This window comes from Equus quagga, chromosome 17, assembly GCF_021613505.1.
Source record: "Equus quagga isolate Etosha38 chromosome 17, UCLA_HA_Equagga_1.0, whole genome shotgun sequence".
NCBI lineage: Eukaryota > Metazoa > Chordata > Mammalia > Perissodactyla > Equidae > Equus > Equus quagga.
The window spans coordinates 5,317,938-5,337,471 of record NC_060283.1 but is presented as its reverse complement, the minus strand read 5'-3'; the positions used below and the strand labels follow the sequence as shown (position 1 = coordinate 5,337,471).

The following is a 19,534-nucleotide window of genomic DNA, read 5'->3' as shown; positions in this document are numbered from 1 at the left end:
CCCTCACTGGTGCCTCGGCTAGATGCCTTCTCCAGCCTTGTCCAGTCTGATTGTCTCAGTGTCCCAGATGTTCCCACGCTAGGCTGCATGCTGCCTCGTCAGGATGTCCACATTCCTGCCAACCTCAAGCTCTTAGTTTGGGCAATAGATGGGATATTTGGAGTTCAGTGGGATGCCCAAGCTGGTAAGCAGAGATCCCCCGACCCCAGTACCACCGGGTATCCCATGTGGCAGGTGGGGCTGGCTAGAGCATAGCCTACATCTGCTGCAGGCCGTCCCTGCTGCCATAGCCACCATCCAGCTGCAGCCTCCCCGTCCCCCTCAGCCCTGCTCTCTCGTCTTCCCTCTCCCCCTCCACTCCTGGCCTACCCCCACCTAAGCTTCTCAGGAGTGCCCATCTTGGCTGCAGGACTGGTACTCCTTGCACATATCTCTGATTCCCCTCCTCTCACAGAGGAAAAAAGACTCAGATAAGAGAGGAGGTTAGGGCAGGAAGATGGAACTATGTGCAGGCTGAGTGGGAGGGAAGCCAGTGAAGGGACGCCACCAGAGAAGGACTGCAGGTACCAGTTCACTCTGGGTTGCAGGGCCAGGTGAGGCTGGTCCGGTGGAGAATTCTTTTCTGGTTGGACCCTGTTTGACAGCCTGAGGACCTGTGAAGGATCCCTTTGACAGGAAGGATGGGAGAATATTAAACCCATTCTTTTTTCTTACAGTTCATCTCTGTGAGTCTTGAGCTGCAAACCAGCCTCTCCTGATGACTTTCCTGTTTCCTCTCTTCTCCTCCACCCAGGTGTAAACCTCAGGGGGATAACTCTCACTTTCCACGTTTAATCAGTTGTCATATTCTGATGGTCCGTCTAGCCCAAGTCCCTGCTCCGATGACTAGGCTACTGCAATAGCCGCCTAGCTGGTTCCACCCTTCAGTGGGTCCAGAGCACCATGACTAGATTAATCCTTGGAAGTATTGCATCACTTCCTATATGTTACTCCCATGTTTATCGCTGTCGGTGGTGCTCCCCATTGCCTGCCAAGTGCAGTACAGACTCTGTCCTTTTGCTCAGGGCCTTTCCCAATCTGGCACCAGCCTACCTTTCTGGCTTGATCTCCCAGAATGTCCGAATATGCATCTTTCACTCAAATCAAACTAGACTACTGACTATTCCTTGAAAACACTTTCTCCATCTCTTCCCCTTTGTTCATGCTGTTCTCTCTATTTGGGAGGGTCCCCTCTTGCATTCATTTATTCATTTAAAAATATTTATTGAGCACTTTCTTTTTATTTTGACAACTTCAGACCTACAGAAGAGTTGAAAGGATAGTACAATGAACACATATATACCCTACATCTAGATCAACCAGTTGTTAATCTTTTGCCACATTTCTTTCTCTTTTTTCTCTTTTTTTCTGGACCCATTGAAAATAAGTTGCAGGCATTAGGACATTTCACCTCTAAATATTTTGGCCCATATCTCCTAATAATAAGGTATCCTACATAACCTCAATATCCTTTTTTAAAAGAAAAAAATTGTGGTAAAATATACATAACACAAAATTTATTATCTTAACCATTTTAAGTGTACAATTCAGTGGTATTAAGTACATTCACAATGTTGTGCAACCATCATTACTATCCATTTCCAGAACTTTTTCATCATCATAAGTAGAAAGTCTGTACCCCATCCCCCCTGGTAACCTCTACTCTACTTTCTGTCTATAAATTTGCCTATTCTAGGTACCTTATATAAGTGGAATCACAATGTTTGTCCTTTTGTGTCTGGCTTATTTCACTCAGTATAATGTCTTCAAGGTTCACCCGTGTTGTAGCATGTGTCAGAATTCCATTCCTTTTTAAGGCTGAATAATATTCCACTGTATGTGTATGTGTATAATACATTTTGTTTAGCCATTCATCTGTTGGTAGACGTATGGGTCGTTTCCACGTTTTGGCTGTTGTGAATAATATTGCTGTGAACATTGGTGTATAAGCCTCTGTTTGCACCCCTGCTTTCAATTCTTTGGGGTGTATACCTAGAAGTAAAGTTGCTGGATCATATGGTAAGTCTATTTTTAACTTTCCGTGGAACCGCCCATCTGTTTCCTTTAGCAACCAAGAAATTTCACAGTGATGCAATATTACTATCTAGACTACCAACCGTAATTACATTTCTCCAAATATCCCTAAAATTTCTGTTATAGCTTTAAAAAAAAATTGTATTCGGGTCAGGGATCACGGATTACATTTGGTTGTCATGTCTCTTGATTCTTCTTTAATCTAGAATATTCCTGCCGTTTTGTTTTTCATGACATTGACATTTTTGAAGAATCCATGCTAGTTGTCTTGTAGAAGAATTCCTCAATTTGGATTTGTTTGGAATGTTTTCTCACAATTAGATTCAGGCTAAACCTTTTTGCACGAATACTAGATAAGTGATATGTTCTTTCTGTTTCATTACCTCTGTCACATAATATTGCTTTATCTCATTGTTAATGCTGAATTTGACTATTTGGTTAAGGCAGTATCCGCTAGATCTCTCCGTTGTCAAGGAGCCCTTTACCCTTTGCAGTCATAAGTAATCTGTGGGGTGGTAAGTTGAGACTGTGTGAATATCCTGTCTCCAGCAGTCAGTCGTTGGTTTCAGTATCAAGTAATGATCTTTGCCTAAATTATTTCATTTTGTTTTTTAAAATTATATCATTCCTTCTGCATTAAATATAATAAGGTATTATTCTTCAGTAAAGAAGAATTTTCCCTAGTCTCCTTTTTTAGTATCACCCAGCTAATGTGTTTTTTTATTCAGCATGTTATAAGCCCTTACCTTCGTTATTCTTTGAGATGCTCAGATTTTCCTTTATTTGGCCAGTGAGAGCTTCTTCAAGCTGGTCCCAGGTCCTTTTGTCATGCTCCTATTAGTGTTTGAGCACGTTGGTGCCTTCTAGCCCAACATAATGTTCCAGACGCACCTTGTGTCTTCCCTGTCCTGAACCTGGAGTCGGCTATTTGTCCACAGACCTCTGGTTTCTTTAAGTGGGAAAGATTTAGAAACCAAGGTCTATGTTCTGGGTGCTCGTTGCTGCTGGGGTTTATTCCTTCCAGGCCTTTGCAATGGGCAGAGAATGAAAACTGCATTTTAATCATTGAATTCTAGGACTTCTGCTTCTGACCATGTTGGAGCCTTCCCATTTAAACAACTACAAAACTGAGAAATATATATAGGGCAACTGTTATTAGGCTTTGAACAGTAAGTCGAACTGTGAGTAGTGAGTGAAGGAAAACCCTTAAGGTGAGCCCCACATTAACCCTGGCCCCCGCCCCTCTGCCTGGGAACAGTTTGCTGACCACAGCACAGAGCTGGAGCCCAAGCAGATGACAACAGTTCCGCTGAGCTGAGAAGGCAGAGATCAGAGTTGGAGGCTGCTGAAGCAGCTGGACATTGCAGGGCACAGTGCTGGAAAGCTGGGAGCTGTGCAGAGCGGGGGATACCCAGAAGTTCATATGTGGGTTCTCTGTGGGTCCTGAGCTGTGGGCTGGGCAGCACAGGTGCAAGGTGAGACTTCGTGTGACCTGGCAGAGTTGCTGCTGTGGAGTTGTGATTGGAATGGAGATACTAAAGATCACACAGTGCTGGGAAAACTTGAGTTCTGGCCTAGCCAGAGAGGGATACTTCAGTAATACCCTGGGTATTGGGCTGAGACACGGGAAAGGCCATGCCTGAGCACTAAGGACTGTGACCTGGAGCAGAGGTCGGCAAATTATTGCCTGCCCGGATCTCGCCCACGTGGGCCAACGGCGCCCATGCCTCCCTATTTGTTTACATATTGTCTGTGGCTGATTTCACACTTCAGTGGCAGAGCTGAGTGGTTGTGACAGAGACCATATGGCGTGAAAATAATTTACTCTCTGGCTCTTTACAGGGGTCAGCTTTTTGCTAACCTCCTCCTAAGAATAAGGGCTACCCTAGACCTGGCCTAATAAACCTAAAACCAAGACACGAAAGGTTCGAGGAGAATTGCCAGAAATGAATTGCCGCCAGAACAAAACTCAGCATTCTTTAAAGGAAGATGGTATTACCCAAAGTCCAGCATATTACTTAGTCCTTCAAGGAAGGGGAAAACATGCCCCATAATCAAGAAGAAGTCAGTGGAAACACATCCGGAGAAGATGCAGATGTTTACGTTAGTGTGCAAGGACTTTAAAGCAGTTACTATAAACGTGATTAAGGACTTAAAGGAAAATATGGTGGTCTTAATGGGGCATCTTAGCAGAGTAATCGAAACTGTAAAAAAGAACCAAATATATTGAAAAATCCATTGGATGAGGTTAACAGAAGATTGAAGGAGAAGGCTGGGAGAAGAAAAGGCCATGAGCTTAAGGACAGGTCCAGAGATGTTCTCATCCGAAAATCAGAAAGAAAAATATCGAATAGAAATTAACAGTGCCTCATTGATCTGTGGGACAACATCAAGCAGTCTAACATATGTGTCTGGAGTTCCAGAAGGAGAGAAGAAAAAGAATGGGAAAGAAAAAATATTTGAAGAGATGCTGGTAAAAAATAATCCTGAAATTTGATGAGAAACCTTCACTTACAGATTCAAGAAGCTTGGCAAACTACAAACAGGATGAGCACAAAGAAAGTCACACCTAGACTAGGCACGTCATAGTCACAGTGCTGAAAACCAGAGGTAAAGGAAATATTTTGACAGCAGGTGGAGAAAAAAGGCACTTTACATTAGGGAAACAATGACGTGAGAAAATGGAGGCTAGAAGACCATGGAATCGCACCGTTAAAGTGCTGATAAAGAAGAGATTCAGTCTAGAATTCTATAACCACTGAAAATATCTTCCAAAATGAGGGGGAAAAAAGGCATTTTAAGAAAAATAAAAGATGAGAGAATTTGTTGCCAGCAGGCCAGCACTATGAGAAATGCTAAAGGAAGTTATTCAGGTTGGAAGGAAATTTGGAGACTTAAATTTGTCAGAAAGAATGAAGAGCCACAGAAATGATAGATGTCTGGGTAAATATAAAAGAATGGCTTTTTCTTTCTTGTAATTTCCATAAAAAACAAATATCTGTTTACAGAAAAAGTAATATTTTTGTAAGATACAGTTTATGATCTATGTAGGAATAAAGTATATGATAATAGCACAAAAAATGGGGGAGTAAATAAAATTATATTGTTGTGAGGTTCTTATCCTTGTGAAATGTGAAGAAGCCCCATTGGACTGTGATAAATTAGTGATGCGTATTATAATTTCTAGGGCAACCATTAACAAATAATAAAAAGAGATATAATCAAAAAGCAAAGAGAGGAAATAAAATGTAAAATTAATTATACTTAATATAATATATTGAATATTGAATTATAATATGTAAATATAATATTAATTTTATTCAGTTCCTCAAAAGAAGGCAGGAAAAGAACTGAGGAAGAAAAGAACATGTGGGACAAATAGGAAACAAATAGCAAGATGACAGGCTTTGTTATGGGTTGAATTATCCCCCCAACTCATATGTTGAAATCCTAACCCCCAGCACCTCAGAATGTGACAGTATTTGGAGATAGTCTTTACAGAGGTATTACGTTAAGATGAGGTCATGAGGGTGGACCCTAATCCAACATGACTGGTGTCCTTGTAAGAAGAAGAAATTTGGGGGCGGGCCTGTCGCCGAGTGGTTAAGTTCACTCTGCTTTGGTGGCCCAGGGTTTCGCCAGTTCGGATCCTGAGCACGGACGTGGCACCACTCATCAAGCCATGCTAAGGTGGCGTCCTATATGCCACAACTAGAAGGACCCACAGCTAAAAAAAATATACAACTATGTACTAGGGAACTTTGGGGAGAAAAAGGAAAAATAAAATCTTTAAAAAAAAAAAAGAGGAGAAGTTTGTATATAGACACGCACAGAAGGGAAACAATGTGAAGACACAGGGAGAAGTCAGCCGTCCACAAGCCGAGGAGACAGGCCTGGAACAGATCCTTTCCTCACAGCCCTCAGAAGGAACCGGCCCTGCCGACGCCTTCATCGCACACTTCTAGTTTCCTGAACTGTGAGAAAATAAACTTCTGTTGTTTGAAGCACCCAGTGTGTGGTTCTTTGCTATGGCGGCCCTAGAAAACTAACACAGACTTAGACCCCATATTGATAATCCCATTAAACATAAACTCTCCAATTAAAAGGCAGAGCTTGTCAAGACCCAACGATATGATATCTGAAAGAGATATAATTTTCATGTACAGGCACAGATAGAAAGTGGAAGGATGAAAAAAGATATACTATGCATATAGAAAGCACAAGAAAGCTGGTATGCCTACATCAATATAAAACAAAGTAAACATCAAGACAAGGAGAATTAGCAGAGATAAATAAAGAGGGACATTTCATAGTCAGAAAAGGGTCAACTGAAGGAAGGTATAATTGTAAATGTGTGTGTACCTAGTAACGGAGCTACAAAAAGTGAAGTAAAAACTGACAGAACTAAAGGGAGAAACAGACAAATGCACAATCATAGAGATTTGAGACCTCCTCTTATTGATAACGGATAGAAAAACTAGACAGAATAGCAATAGGATATAGAAAATCTGAATAATACAACCAACCAACTAGAAATAATTGACATTAAAGAAACTCTACCCCATAATTGTAGAACACATTTTTTTCAAGCACATGTGGAACATTCACTAAGCTACATTACATTCTGGGCATAAAAAGCCTCACTAAATCTCAAAGGATTAAAATCTCACAGAATATGCTCTCTGATCAAATGGAATTAAATTAGAAATAAATAAATAATATATCTAGGAAATCCTCAAATATTTAGAAATTAAAGAATATATTTCCATATAACGAGTCAAATAAGAAAACAAATGAACTTAGAAAATATTTCAAACTGAACAATAATGAAAGCTCAGCATATCAAAATTTGTGTAGTGCTGCTAAAGAAGTGCTTAGTGGAAAATGTATGGCTTTAAATGCCTATATCGGAAAACAAAATAAAAAGGTTTAAAGTAAATATTGTATGATTCTACCTTAAGAAGTTAGAAAAACTTTGGCAGTTTCTCAAAAAGTTAAACAGAATTACCACATGACCCAGCAATTCTAGTCCTAAGTATATACCCAAGAGAACTGAAAACATATATTCGTACAAAAACAAGTGTTCATAGACGTGTTAGTCATATAGCCAAAAAGTAGAAACAACTCAAATATCCACCAGCTTATGGATGGAGGAACAAAATGGGGTATATCCACATGATGGAGTACTATTCAGCTGTAAAAATGAATGGAGTGGTTACACACTACAATATGGATGAACCTTGAAAACCTTATGCTAAGTGAAAGAAGCCAGACACAAGAGGCCACATATTATATGATTCCATTCATGTAAAATGTTCAGACTAGGCAAATTCATAGAGACAGAAAGTAAGTTAGTGGTTGGCCGGGGGGAATTGGGACTGATTACTAACAGGTACAGGATTTCTTTCCAGAGCGATGAAAATGTTCTGGAATTAGATAGTGGCAATCATTGCACAACACAGAAATATGCTAAAAACTGTTGACCTGTACACTTTTAAATGGTGAATTTTATGTTATTTGAATTATATCTCAAAAAAAGAATAAAATAAAAAAGCTAGAAAAAGAACAAGCTAAACCCAAAGGAGGAAAATAACGAAGAGCAGAAATTATGAAATAAAAAAATACACGAAGAACAGAAAAAGTTAGCAAAGCCAAAAGTTGGTTCTTTGAAAAAATTAATAAAATTGATGATCCCCTAGCAAAACTGAAAGAGAAAATACAAGTTACCAATTATCAGGAATGAAAGAGTGAAAATTAATTCAAAACAGATGTTACATCTAAATGGAAAGGTAAAACAATAAAACACCTAGAAAAAAACATAGGAGAAAATATTTGTTACTTTGGGGTAGATAAATATTTCTTAGTACCTGAAAAGCTCTAAAATAAAAAAAAAATTGATGTTAGATTTCATCAAAATTTAAAAGTTTGGTTCTTCAAAAGAGACTGTGAAGAAAATGAAAAGGCAATCTGCAGGCTGGGAGAAAATATTCACAATACATATATTTAACGAAAGTTGTCTATCCAGAATATAGTAAAGAACTCTTACCACTCAATAATGAGAAGCCAAACAACCTGATTTTAAAATGGGCAAAAGAGGTGAAGAGACACTTCACCAAAGAAAATATACAAATGGCAAATAAGCCTGTGAAAAGATATCCAACATTAGGAAAATGCAAATTAAAACCACAACGAGACAGTGCTTCACTCTCATAGAATGACTAAAATTTAAGAGACTGACGATATGAAGTGTTGATAGGATATGGGGCAACTAAAACTTTCATATGCTCTTGATGGGAATGTAAAATGGTAGGCCCACTTTGGAAGATAGATCAGCAGTTTCTCATAAAGTTAAGTGTACATATGCTACATCACCCAGCAGTCCGACTCCTTGACATTTACCCAAGAGAAGTGAAAACATATGCCCACACAAAGACTTGTCCATAAATGCTCACAACAGCTTGATTCATCAGAGCCCGAAACTAGAAACAACCCAAAAGCTCATCGACTGATAAATGGATAGCTACATTTTAGTATATTCATACAATGGAATATTACTCAGCAACAAAAATGAATGAAGTGCTGATATACATAAGCCAGATTTGCTGAATGGTGGCATTTATATAAGTTCCAGAACCGGTAAAACTCGTCTTTGATTATACATCAAATTGCCTAGGATGGGAGAGGAGGGGAGGATGGAATGCAAAGGAGAGTGAGGAAACTTTCTGGGCTGATGGAAATGTTCCAGATCTTAATTGGGTTGCTGGTTACATTCGTGCAGCATTTACCAAAACTATATGCTTAAAATCTGTAATTTTGTTGTAGACAAATTATACTTCAGTAAAGTTAAAAAATTTTTAAATCTACATACTGATAATCTCCAATTCAAATCCAACTCTTCAGGATTCTCACCTTCCCGCATTCCATATTTTATCTCCCTCTTTTCACAGTGCGATCTCTGGTTCCCAGCACCTATATATTTATTCTTTCTTTTCTATCCTTCATGCAAAAAGAGCAAAACAGTTTGAGAATTTCTACGCCAAAACCATTATCCACAACAAACCTATTACGTAAAGTACAAGATGTTTTTTGTCATCCTTGGGAAACCCATGAACTGTATTTAAAATTTACTTGATTCTTATATTCTTTTTTCTATGTGGTTATATTATCAATTTGATATACAGTTTGGTTCATTTGTTACTGTTTGTATTCAATTTTAGGATTTTTAAAATCTCTTTGGATACATTTTTGAATCTGTAAAATATTCATATGATTCAAGAACTGAGACCATATAAAAACAGTACTTAGAGAAATCTCACTCCCATCCTCTCTTCCACCCCATTCTTACCCACCCCTAGTAGTAAGCATTTTATTCCTTTCTAGTTTACTCCTCCTATGTTTCTTTTTTCAAATATGTATTTTATTACCCCTTCTGTCTTACACAACAGGTAGTGTACGACTTATTTAACAATTTATTCTAGAAGTCACTCCATATCAGCTAATGGAAATCTTCCTCACTTTTTTTTTTTTAATAGCTCACAGTACTGCATTGGGTGGATTAATTTAATCTGTCTCTGTGGACAGGAACTTGGGTTGTTTCCAACATTCTGCTAATACAAATAATGCCACAGTGAATAAGCTTGTGCATGTGTCGTTATATGTTTGTGAAAGTGTCTCTTTGGGGTAAATTCCTAGAAGCGGGATTGCTGGGTCAAAGGTAAATGCGACGTCATCTCATTAGTACTACCAAGTTCCCTCTTTAGAGGCTGGCCATGCTGTGCTCCTGCATGTTTCCCCTAAGCCTTGCCAAAAGAGTATATGGCCCAAGTTTTTCAGCTTTTGCCAGTCTTAGAGTGAAGTTGAGCATCTTTTCATATATTTAAGGGAGGACTGAAAACTCTTCAAGGCTAGGGACCCAAGCTGTACGTTCCACCCACTACTCATGCTAATAGGGGCCCCATCTGCACTTGTTAGATGAATAAAACGATGAGCTGGACTCATCATGTTTGGACTCTTGTGAAACCTGTCACCCTGACAAGTTGACTGTTGTCCCAGGGTGGGGCAGTACCAGGTGCCTGGCAGGGATCTAGTACAAGATTAGATGGGCCTTCTAGAGGGAGCAAGTCCTGGACCTTCCCGCTGCCAGGACCCCACCATAAAGACCCATAGAAGACCCCCTTCTCCCAGTAGGATGTAAAGAGTGCAGCATTTTGAGTCCAGAGACATCCACAAAGCCATGCAACATGTGACCCAATAACCCCTTTACCCGAGTAGCATTGTTTCTGTTATTTTTATATCTGTTAAATACATCCACATAGACATGGTAAGACTTTTTTCCTATTGATTGATTAAATAGGTCATATAGTTACACAGTTCAAAATTCAAAAATACTGGTCAAGGAAAAACTTCCCCTCATTTCTGTTTCCAAGCCACCAAGTTACCTTCCTCTCGACGGCAACTGATGGTATCAGTTTCCTGGATGCCCCTTCAGAGACATTGTATGCATAATACAAGCGAAGTCCACACACACATTTTTACCCAGGTTGTAGCGTGTTATACACACTGTTCTATAAATCCTTCTTTTTTCCCCCACTTAGCTATATATTTTAGAGATCATCCTACTTTATATCAACACACAAAGAGCTTCCTCGAACTTTTTCACAGTACAGTATCCAGAGTGTAGCATAACTCACTTTCTCAGTGCCTTATTGATAGACATTTAGGCTGTTTATAGTCTTTGCTATTACAAACAGTACTATAATAAATAAATAAATAATAGGTTATTTTACACATACAAGTGTATCTGTAGGATAAATTTCCAGATACGGACTGAAAGGGATATGTGCATTTATAATTTTGATAAATAATGCCAAATCGGCCTCCTTGGAGTTATACCAGTTTACACCCCAGCCTTGTGGACTAGTAGCATCCTGGGCTGCCGTGCTCTCGAGGGCATGTAGGGAAGTGGGCCGGATGGTCCTCTGCACTCCAGATGGGATGATGGGCTCTACTCTCCCATCTGGGAGGACCTCAGATGAGCACTCAGCAGGCTGGCCCAGTGGGGGCCCAGGCTCTGAAACAGGAAACGAAAAGGAGCTTGCTTCTGGAGTTGACAGCTTTGATGCCTTCCTTGCTAAGAAGTCTTTAGGAAAAGCTGGCTCCTGCCATCACAGCCATGCAACCCCCGGGAGGAGTGAGTCAGATGGAGACCAAATTTCACTGGCATTTACAACTGGCCTTCACAACTGGTGCATAAACGATTCTCACAGGCTGGACTGGGCCAACAGGCCAAACAGTAGGTAGGAGTGAAGGGGGAAAGTTCCATCAGCTTTGAGTGCTTACTATGTAGCTATCCCTGTGCTAGGTACGCTGACAAGGACAAAAGACTCTCTAGCAGAAACATCTTGTAGCGTTGCCATGTGCTGTAATAAAATATAAACGGGTTACCACTGGGACGCTTCTTTGGGAAGGCTGCACAGAGAGAAACAGCTTGCCATCGAGGGTAGCACTTGCAGGACCAGGAGCCATTGGAACCTCTAGGTGAGGTGAAGGAGGCATCCACCCCAAAGGTTTCTAGAAAATGCCTTTTCCGTCAAGAGACACAAGACCAAAGGAGGGCTCAAGAAGGACCCAGGACCTTGTCCACCTTGTGGCAACCCCTACTCATTCTTAAATACTCAGCTAAAGGGCCTTCTTCAGGAAGTCTGAGTTCCCACAGCATCAAGTTCACACCTGTCTTGAGGCAATGTTTGAATTCACTTGCGCGTCTTTTCTCTCCCTCTCTCCCACTGCAGTAAGCTCTTGGAGCTTAGGGACTGGGGTTCAAATCATTTGCATCTGCCATGACTAGCACGAAGCCATTGTTTTCCAGTTTAGGACTCGGTGGATGAACTGGAGACCTACCTGCAGAGAAAACTAGCGATCGTATTGAGGATCCCATAGGTCCTAGAGGTGGTGTTAGCTCCAATCCGCCTCAAGCTCGCACTGCTGTGGCTTCCATCTACTTCAAGATTAATTCCGAAACCTGTTCCTTTCCCTTGTTTACTTAGTTTCTTGGTACATTAGCTCCTTAAGCCTTCATGCTACTGGTGAGTTTGTCTGAGTTTGAGAGTGGATAAACGTTGCCACACCTGAGTCAATAAAGAACGAATCGGTGTGGCCCTGATTGATGGCTGTGGCACTGGTTACTGTGACAGCTGGGGATGCCAGAGAGAACTATGGAACGGGGCCAGAGGGAAGTGGGAAATGTGGGGACAGAATTAGGGTGAGCCGTCCTGTAGCCTTCCCGTCTCCTCCTAATGTCTTCCTTGATGTCTCGGCAGTGGCACACCAGCCGCCAGCACTTGTGAAGCTCTCCAGCACCTCCCGGCCACTGCTCTGCCTCGACTCTCCTGCCACTCTGACTCTCTCCCCTCTAGTCTGCTAGTCATCCACCTTCTTCCAGAGAGAATTTTCCCGAGTGCTATCTGTGGTCCCGTCTTCGCACCCTCTTCCTGTCTCTTTACTCTGGGAGAACTCTTCCATGCTCATGGGCCCAAGTGTCAGTTCTACGCAGGTGATTCCCCTCTGTCCCCAGGACACCACATTCTCCCCTGACCTCACTGCTGGTTTCCATTGCCTACTAGAGGTTTCCATTTGGGTGTCCTGTCATCATCGCAAACTAAACGTGCATGAAACTGAGCCTGTCTTCCCCTCCCAGTTTGCGTTTTCTGCCCGTGGCATCAGCATCCTCTCACCCACCTAAGCTCGAAACCTGAGTCATGTTTGCTGCCCCGCTTCTTCCCTTCCCAAACACAAGTCTTGCCAACGTCCTTTGCAACATCTCTTATAGCTCTTTGTCCTGTCCGTTCTGTCTGCTAATCCAGGGTCTCAGTGCCTGTGTGTTGAGTATTTGATAGCTTCCCACTTGGTCTTCCCACCCACAGTTTCTTCCCTCTCTAGACTTTCTTTCATACCTGGCCAGACAGACCCTCCAGAATGACTGTTTTGATCCTCTCTCTCTCCTACTCAGAAACTTCAGGGGCTGTCATCACCAGAGATAAGTCCAGACTCCTTTGCCTCAGGCTCAAGACCCTGTGTTTGGTTCCAGGTGACCTCACTATCCTTATCCCGCATGATACACATGCAGTCTCTGGAGCCGGACTCTGGGATCAAACCCTATTCCCAATACTTAGAGGCTGTGTGACTCTGGGCAAGTACTTCATCTCTCTCTGTGCCTGAATTTCCTCTTTAAAATTGCGTCATAAAAAGTTTGATAATCACGTCTAGGGTTGCTGTGAGGATAAAAGGCACTTAGAACAGTGTTGGATGCGTGGTAAGCACTGAAATGCTAGCTTTTTATTGCACTGATTTTCGCAGAGTGAGTCTGCAGTCTGCACGTTTCTCCCGGGGGTGCACACATCCGCCTCTCCTTGTTGCCTTTGCGCAGCCCAATCCCTCCGTCTAGAATGGTCTTCTCTGCCCACTGACTCTTACTCTCTAAGGGCCACTGCCCTCCCATTTCCTTCCAGTAAATGCTCGTTCAGTGTTTTCTGCAGTGCTGCTCAGCTTGCACTGGGGGGTGGCAGGCGTATCAGGTGTATGAAGCCACCCATAGGCCACACGTGGCACATCTTCCTGGAGAGTTCATTCCCTTGATAAGCAAGTTCATCTGTTTAATGTTACAACAGCTACTCCAGACATATCTTGGAGAACACAAAACTGGCCAAAGGTTTGTAAGCTAAAACACAGAACTACTAAGAATATTCAGAGTGGAAGTGTCTTGGGCCAAGCCCGGCCCCAGGGCAGGGGGAGTCTGCTTTCATTCTGCAGGGGAAGGTCTGGGAAGCAGGGACATGTGAGTGGACGGGGCTCGGTGCCGATGAAGTAAAGCAGGGGTAGTACCAAAGCTGCGGGGGGCGGCTGTCCCTGTGCCCAGGGCCCCATGGAGAGGGCCCCGTTACCGGGTGGTGCTCTCTCCTTCCTGAGAACTCCGTGTCTATACTGCTCCCAGTTGCCCCGAGGGAGCACTTGTATTACATTGTTCTCTAACTTTCCACAAGGGTAGGTCTTCTGTCTTCAACACCATCCTAAGCACGGCGCGCAGGTGCCGGTGGGAGTGCAGGTGCAGGGTGATGAGTGGGAAGACAGACCTGGTGAGAATTCAGGCCCTGACTGAGTGAGTCTTCCTCTCAGCCTCCGTTTCCTTATCTGTGAAACATGGCTAGTACTTACTAATGAGATTGTTCTGAGGAGTCACCAGAGAGCGGAAGTGCAGGATTCGGCACCGCGGAGGGCACGGGTGGCACTTAGCAAACCTCAGCTCCCTCCCAGCGTCCCAGGCTCTTGGCAAACATCTGATTCTCGAATGTTCCCAGCCCCAAACGTAGCCCCTGCCCGCCTCTCCTCCCATGTCCTCTGCCTCCCTTCCCGTCACGGTGGACGCTCCTCTCTAAGGCCATCCCCCTCCTCATGTGCTAGTCCTGGCCCTTCTCACCTTCACAGAGACCTCCCTCCGACAGCTGCCGCCTCCGTCTCCTGCAGCATCAGTGTCCCTCCCTACTGGATCACTCTCTTCACAGTGTAATTGTGCTGTAATATCACTCTGTCCAAAACAAAACAACAAACAAAAAACCCTCCCTTGATCCCACACCCTTCTGCTTACCACTCCGTTTCTCTGCTCCATTTACAGTAAGCAGTCCTTGAAAGAATTGGCACACTCCCTGTGTCCACTGCTACTGCCATTCCCTCTGACCCCACTCCAGGCACACTCTTATCCCCTTCACTCCATGGAAACCACTCTCATCAAGGTCTCCAGTGACCTCTGCATTGCCAAGTCCATCGTGCTGTTCTCAGGTTTCATTTTACCAGCCTCTCAGAAGCATCTGAGACCTTGAAACACCCTCTGGCCAGGCCTCCCAGACCCCACCCTCTCCTGACTTTCCTCAAGTCTTGCTGGCCACTCCTCAGTCTCCTTAGCTGCATGCCCTCTTCTCTTTTCCCTCGTCTCTAAGTGTAGAAGGCAGCAGGGCTGTCCTTGGACCCCTTCTGCTCTCTATCTCTACTCACTCAGGTAACCCATCCACACTCATGGCTTTAAATGCCATCTAGAAGACGCCAAAACTTCCATCTCAAATCCAGAGCTCTCCCCAGAATTGCAGACTTGCATGTCCACTGCCTAGTCCCCATCTCCGCTTGGATATGTCACAGACTTCAAGTCCAATGCGTCTAAAACTGAACCCTTGATTCCCCACCCTACCTTTCCCACAGTCTTCCCCATCTTAGTGATGGGATCTCTGTCCTTCCAGTTGCTCGAGCTAAAACCTTTGGGGTTATCCTTAGCTCCTCTCTCTCTCTTAAACCCCACAGCCAACCGATCAGGAAGTCTTGTCAGTCAGTTCTCCCTTCAGAGGAAGAACAGAAAGAATCCGGCAATTTCTTACCCCCTCCATCTCCCCACCCTGGTCCACATCACCGTCACCTCTCACGAGACCAACCCCAATAACCTCCTGAGTGCTTCTGCTGCCTCTTGTCCCCCAACCCCACAATCTGTTCTCCACCAGCAGAGTAATGTTTTCAAAACAGAAGTTTGATTATGTCATTTATTGGCACCACCAATGTCTTCCTGTCTCACTCACAATAAAATCCAGATTCCTTATCCTGGCCTGCAAGACCCTGTGGGAAAGACCTGCTTCTTCTCTGGCCTCATTTCCCAGCACGCTGCCCTGGCTCCTTCCGCCCCGACCGCCCTGGCCGCCATGCTGCTCCTTGACCAGGCCGGGAACACTCCTGCCTTGGGCGGGGGGGGTGGGGTGGGGGTGGGGGGTGTGCTTTTTGTTCCTTCTGTCTGGAGCACTCACAGAGGTGCAAGGCTCGCTCCCGTCCTTCCTTCAGGTTTCTGCCCAGATGTCCCCTGTCAGAGAGCCTTTCCTGACCAATCTCTCTAGCACCTTTGGCATCCCCTGACCTCTAACCCTAATTTTGCCTATCACTGACCACCACCTGACGTAATATTTACGTGTTTGTTTTTGTCCATCTCCTCACCACTAACAACCCCCAGGAGGCCCTCCAGAGCCTGGCACGCAGCAGGTGCTCAGAAACAGGCAGGGGCATGGTACAGATAGGAGGAGCCCTGGTCTCTACGCCACCACCAACCTGCTGGAGCTCCTGGGCAACTTTGCACAACCTTTCCAGGCTTCAGTTCTCTCTCTCTGGAAAAGCTACCTCGCAGGCTTGTTAGGAAGTTTAGAGATAAGACATTTGAAGCATGGTCAGTGATCAATAAAATGGGGGTGAAAAAGGCCACTTGGCCACTCTCTGGGCCTGTTTCCCAGGAGTTAAGAAGGCTGTCTCTCTTTGCCCCAGGATGCAGGGCTGGTCCATCAAATGAAGGTAACAGCATATAAGGAGTCTGCTTCCATTCTCCATGTCATACAGTCCCAAGGTCCCCTAAGCATTGTTTCCAGCTCCAGCCAGTTCTCCTCCATCCCCAGTACCATCCAATTCTACCAAAGCCCCTCAGATGATGGCCATCTCTGAGCAGGTCCTGCAGGTAGAAACCTTCCCCCAGCCCTGCTTTGGATGCAGGTGGCCCCCATGTGGGAAGCAGAGATACTTGCTTGGAATGTGCAGGTGTGTCTGCACTTTATGAGCCATGGGGCCCATGGATCCTTCTCTGACAAAGGACCCATTTTTGTGAGGTGGGCAACACTGGGCAGACCAGTTTGGTAGGTTTTCCCTTGCTGGTCAGTGAAGGGGACCAGAGTCGTTTCCCTATGCACCACCAGGGGGCGCCAGAGGTTGCTCAGCTCCAGTGAGGACTCGGCCGTTAGTGTTTAAAGGTGTCTTTCCTCCCTCTCAGGTCTAGGGTTAGGCAGCGGAAGAGGCCAGTGCACCTCGCAGGAAAGGGAGGTGCTAGCTCTCTCCCATCTGTCAAGCTGCCGGGTGCTGCCAGCCCAGGCAGGGCCACAGTAAGGGACTGGAGGTCAGGCTTCCAGGCTCAGTGTTCTTTATTCATAAGCATCAGTGAACCCCTTGCCCTGTGAGCTCTGCCAGTTCTGCCCTTCGATTCCCAGCTTCAGGCGGGGAGTAATCTCCCCCTCTTAGATCATCCGTCTGACTCTGGCTCTGCCTAAGGCTGCGCCTCGTTTGCCACCCCATCCCGAGGACCACAGTGGCAAGCACTGGAAGGGTCATGGCCAAGTCTTTGTCCTCAGAGACCACTCTCCACGTCGGAGGTGCTCGGCTTCAGCGGCACTGGCTCTCAGACGTGGCTCCAGGAGCCTGCTGGTCAAATGCAGGGCTGAGCCGTGGAGACTTCCAGATTCAGCTTCTTTCCTTCCCTTTGAGACTCTTTCCTGCCAGACATTCTCTACAGCAGAGCTGAGCTGAAGGGCAGCAACTGGCTCGTGTTTGTGTCCTGAGGTTCTCGGGTAGCGGGCAGGAGGTCTTAGGTGGTGGTTCAAAGGGGATAGAGATGCCAGAGGCTGTGCAAGGGGAGGGTGGGAGGAGAAACCGGAGAAAGTCACTTAAGGTCCCTTGATCTGATTTCACCAGCCCCAGTTCTTGGCTACGGCCTATAGTCCTTAGCCAACTCCTCAGTACTAAACAGACAGTCCCTTGGGCCCTGGATGCACCCTTCCCCCACCATTTGCTCAGAGATAAGAACTATTAAAGCAGCCTTCTGCCCTCCTGAGGTGGCACTCCTGCCAGGCACCTTGTAGAACCTTCTTGCCTGCTCAGCAAGGACTCCCAATTGCATTGATTTCTCCCTCAGATCAGGGAAGCTCCCACCTGGGCCAGCAGGATGGTGGTGCCCGGAGAAGGCCCTGACTCCTCTGAAAGCCCTCCCCAGCCAGTCTCTGACCTGCACTGGACACGGGGATCTCCAGGGTGGGTCTGCAGCACCTGATACACTTCTAAGGGAGGCTCCAAGCCCATCTGCTTTGCCCGATGCCAGCGCTGCAGCCGTGTGATCCCTGCCCAGAGGGAGGAGAAGACATTGGGACCTCATGGAGGGCAAGGAAGAGTGCAGGCTAGAGAATGTGTGTGGAGGGGTGTGTCAGGACCTTCACACACCCCCATCTCAGGAGACAGTGCCCGAGAGGGTCGAACGGGGGCTTGGGTTGCTTCAGAGACATGTGGGTGACAGGACTGGCTCCAAGATGTGCTCCTGGGGCCTGAGGGCGTCCTCACCTGTACAGGGCCCATACTGCCAGGCCAGGTCAAACTGCCTCAGCAGCTCCAGCTCAGCTTCATCCACATTCAGGGGCTGGGGCTCTTCCCCTGCAATGACACACTGTTCCTCAGGCCTGCCCAGGCCTGTGCCCTGCAGGAATGGTCCCCTGCCCCTCACCTCCCAGCTGTCCCACTGCTCCCCAGCCTTCACCAGCCCTTTGCTTCTGCCGTCCGCTGCCAGGCCTGGTGTAGGAAGTAGAGGACATACTTCACTTCCTCCTCCATTGCCCATGTCCACCCACGTCCTCCCATGTCCCTCCGTGTCCACTCCTCCCCTCCCCTCGTCCCCCCACCTCAGAGACCTAGGTCTGGTGCCAGCTCCCCCTTGCAGTGTCCAGCGGGGCCCTCCCTCCTCTTCACTACAGGGTAGGAGTCAGTGATGAGCCGCTTCCGGCCCATGGCGGCCACCCAGGCAGGCGGAGAAGGAGGCGACTGCGGGGAAGAAGAGAGACAGGCCAGCGGGCACGAGAGAGACAGCTGCTGAGAGGGAGTGAGAGAGGGCTGGGGCCAGAGAGCGAGCCTGGGGCCAGCGACGGGCAGACAGGGTGACCCAGACAAGCAGAGAGAGGAAGTCCGCCAGTTCCAGGGGATGACGCCTCTCCTCCACCCCAACAAGCACACAAACATCGAAGACTAAGCCAATGGCAGGCCGCCTCTGCGGGGCGGGGCCTGACTCCAGCCAATGGCAAGCGGCGCAGGCAGAGGGGGCGGGGCAGCTGCTGCAGCTGTGTTCTGGGAGAGAAGGGGTGAGGCTGGGGTGGGGGACCTGTCAAGATGCCCCAGACTGCACCACCTCCTCCTGCCCCCCCCCCCCCCACTGGTCTGCAGTGGGTCTCGGGGGACTTACAGAGCGTTATCCTCAGCCTCTCACTTCCCGTTTTCCCTTCCTAGGCAAATGTTCTTTTCAGCCTCACTAATCCCCGTGGCCGGTTTGTAACTCCCCAGAGCCCAGCTGGAGCCTTCCACTACCGCCCCTTGGCCCACAGACTCTTGTGGGGGGCAGGTCTGGAGGTCCGACGAGGGTTTGGGCTAATCCAGCCCCCTTCCCTGCTCCCACCCTACCCCCACCGGCCCCAAGGAGACCTGACTAGAGAACCCATGGGTTCACAAAGCTCCTTTCTCACAGTCTGTGCTCAAAGACACTGCCCACTCCTAGTCCAGGCAAGCGTTTGCCTTGTTGGCTCTCCTGGGGTCCCACAGCCTGCCGCTGCCTGCCCTGCTAGTCAGGAAGATCCCACACCGAACAGGA

The 19,534-nt window shown here is 46.1% G+C and overlaps 2 protein-coding genes across 2 annotated transcripts in view; one reads left to right on the top strand and one right to left on the bottom strand.

The window, feature by feature from the left end:
- LOC124228990 (uncharacterized) overlaps nucleotides 1–19,534 on the top strand; it is a 44,675-nt gene that overhangs the window by 7,178 nt on the left and 17,963 nt on the right. The gene's annotated exons all lie outside the window — the stretch shown is intronic.
- POLD4 (DNA polymerase delta 4, accessory subunit) lies at nucleotides 17,040–18,877 on the bottom strand. Its single transcript, XM_046643146.1, has 4 exons — nucleotides 18,588–18,877; nucleotides 18,244–18,333; nucleotides 17,915–18,026; nucleotides 17,040–17,534 (listed from the first exon to the last, which is right to left on the bottom strand). Exons 1-4 carry the CDS (start codon nucleotides 18,682–18,684, stop codon nucleotides 17,510–17,512), a joined length of 324 nt encoding a protein of 107 aa, XP_046499102.1. The 5' UTR covers nucleotides 18,685–18,877; the 3' UTR covers nucleotides 17,040–17,509.

Bases quoted from the DNA above. Each gene is read 5' to 3' on its own strand.
- POLD4 (XM_046643146.1), bottom strand. From the start codon at position 18,684: ATGGGCCGGAAGCGGCTCATCACTGACTCCTACCCTGTAGTGAAGAGG. The intron at 18,334-18,587 runs GTCTCTGAGGTG...GTGTCATTGCAG, and splicing joins GGAGCTGGCACCAGACCTAG to GGGAAGAGCCCCAGCCCCTG. The intron at 18,027-18,243 runs GTGAGGACGCCC...CCCTCTGGGCAG, and splicing joins GCAGTATGGGCCCTGTACAG to GGATCACACGGCTGCAGCGC.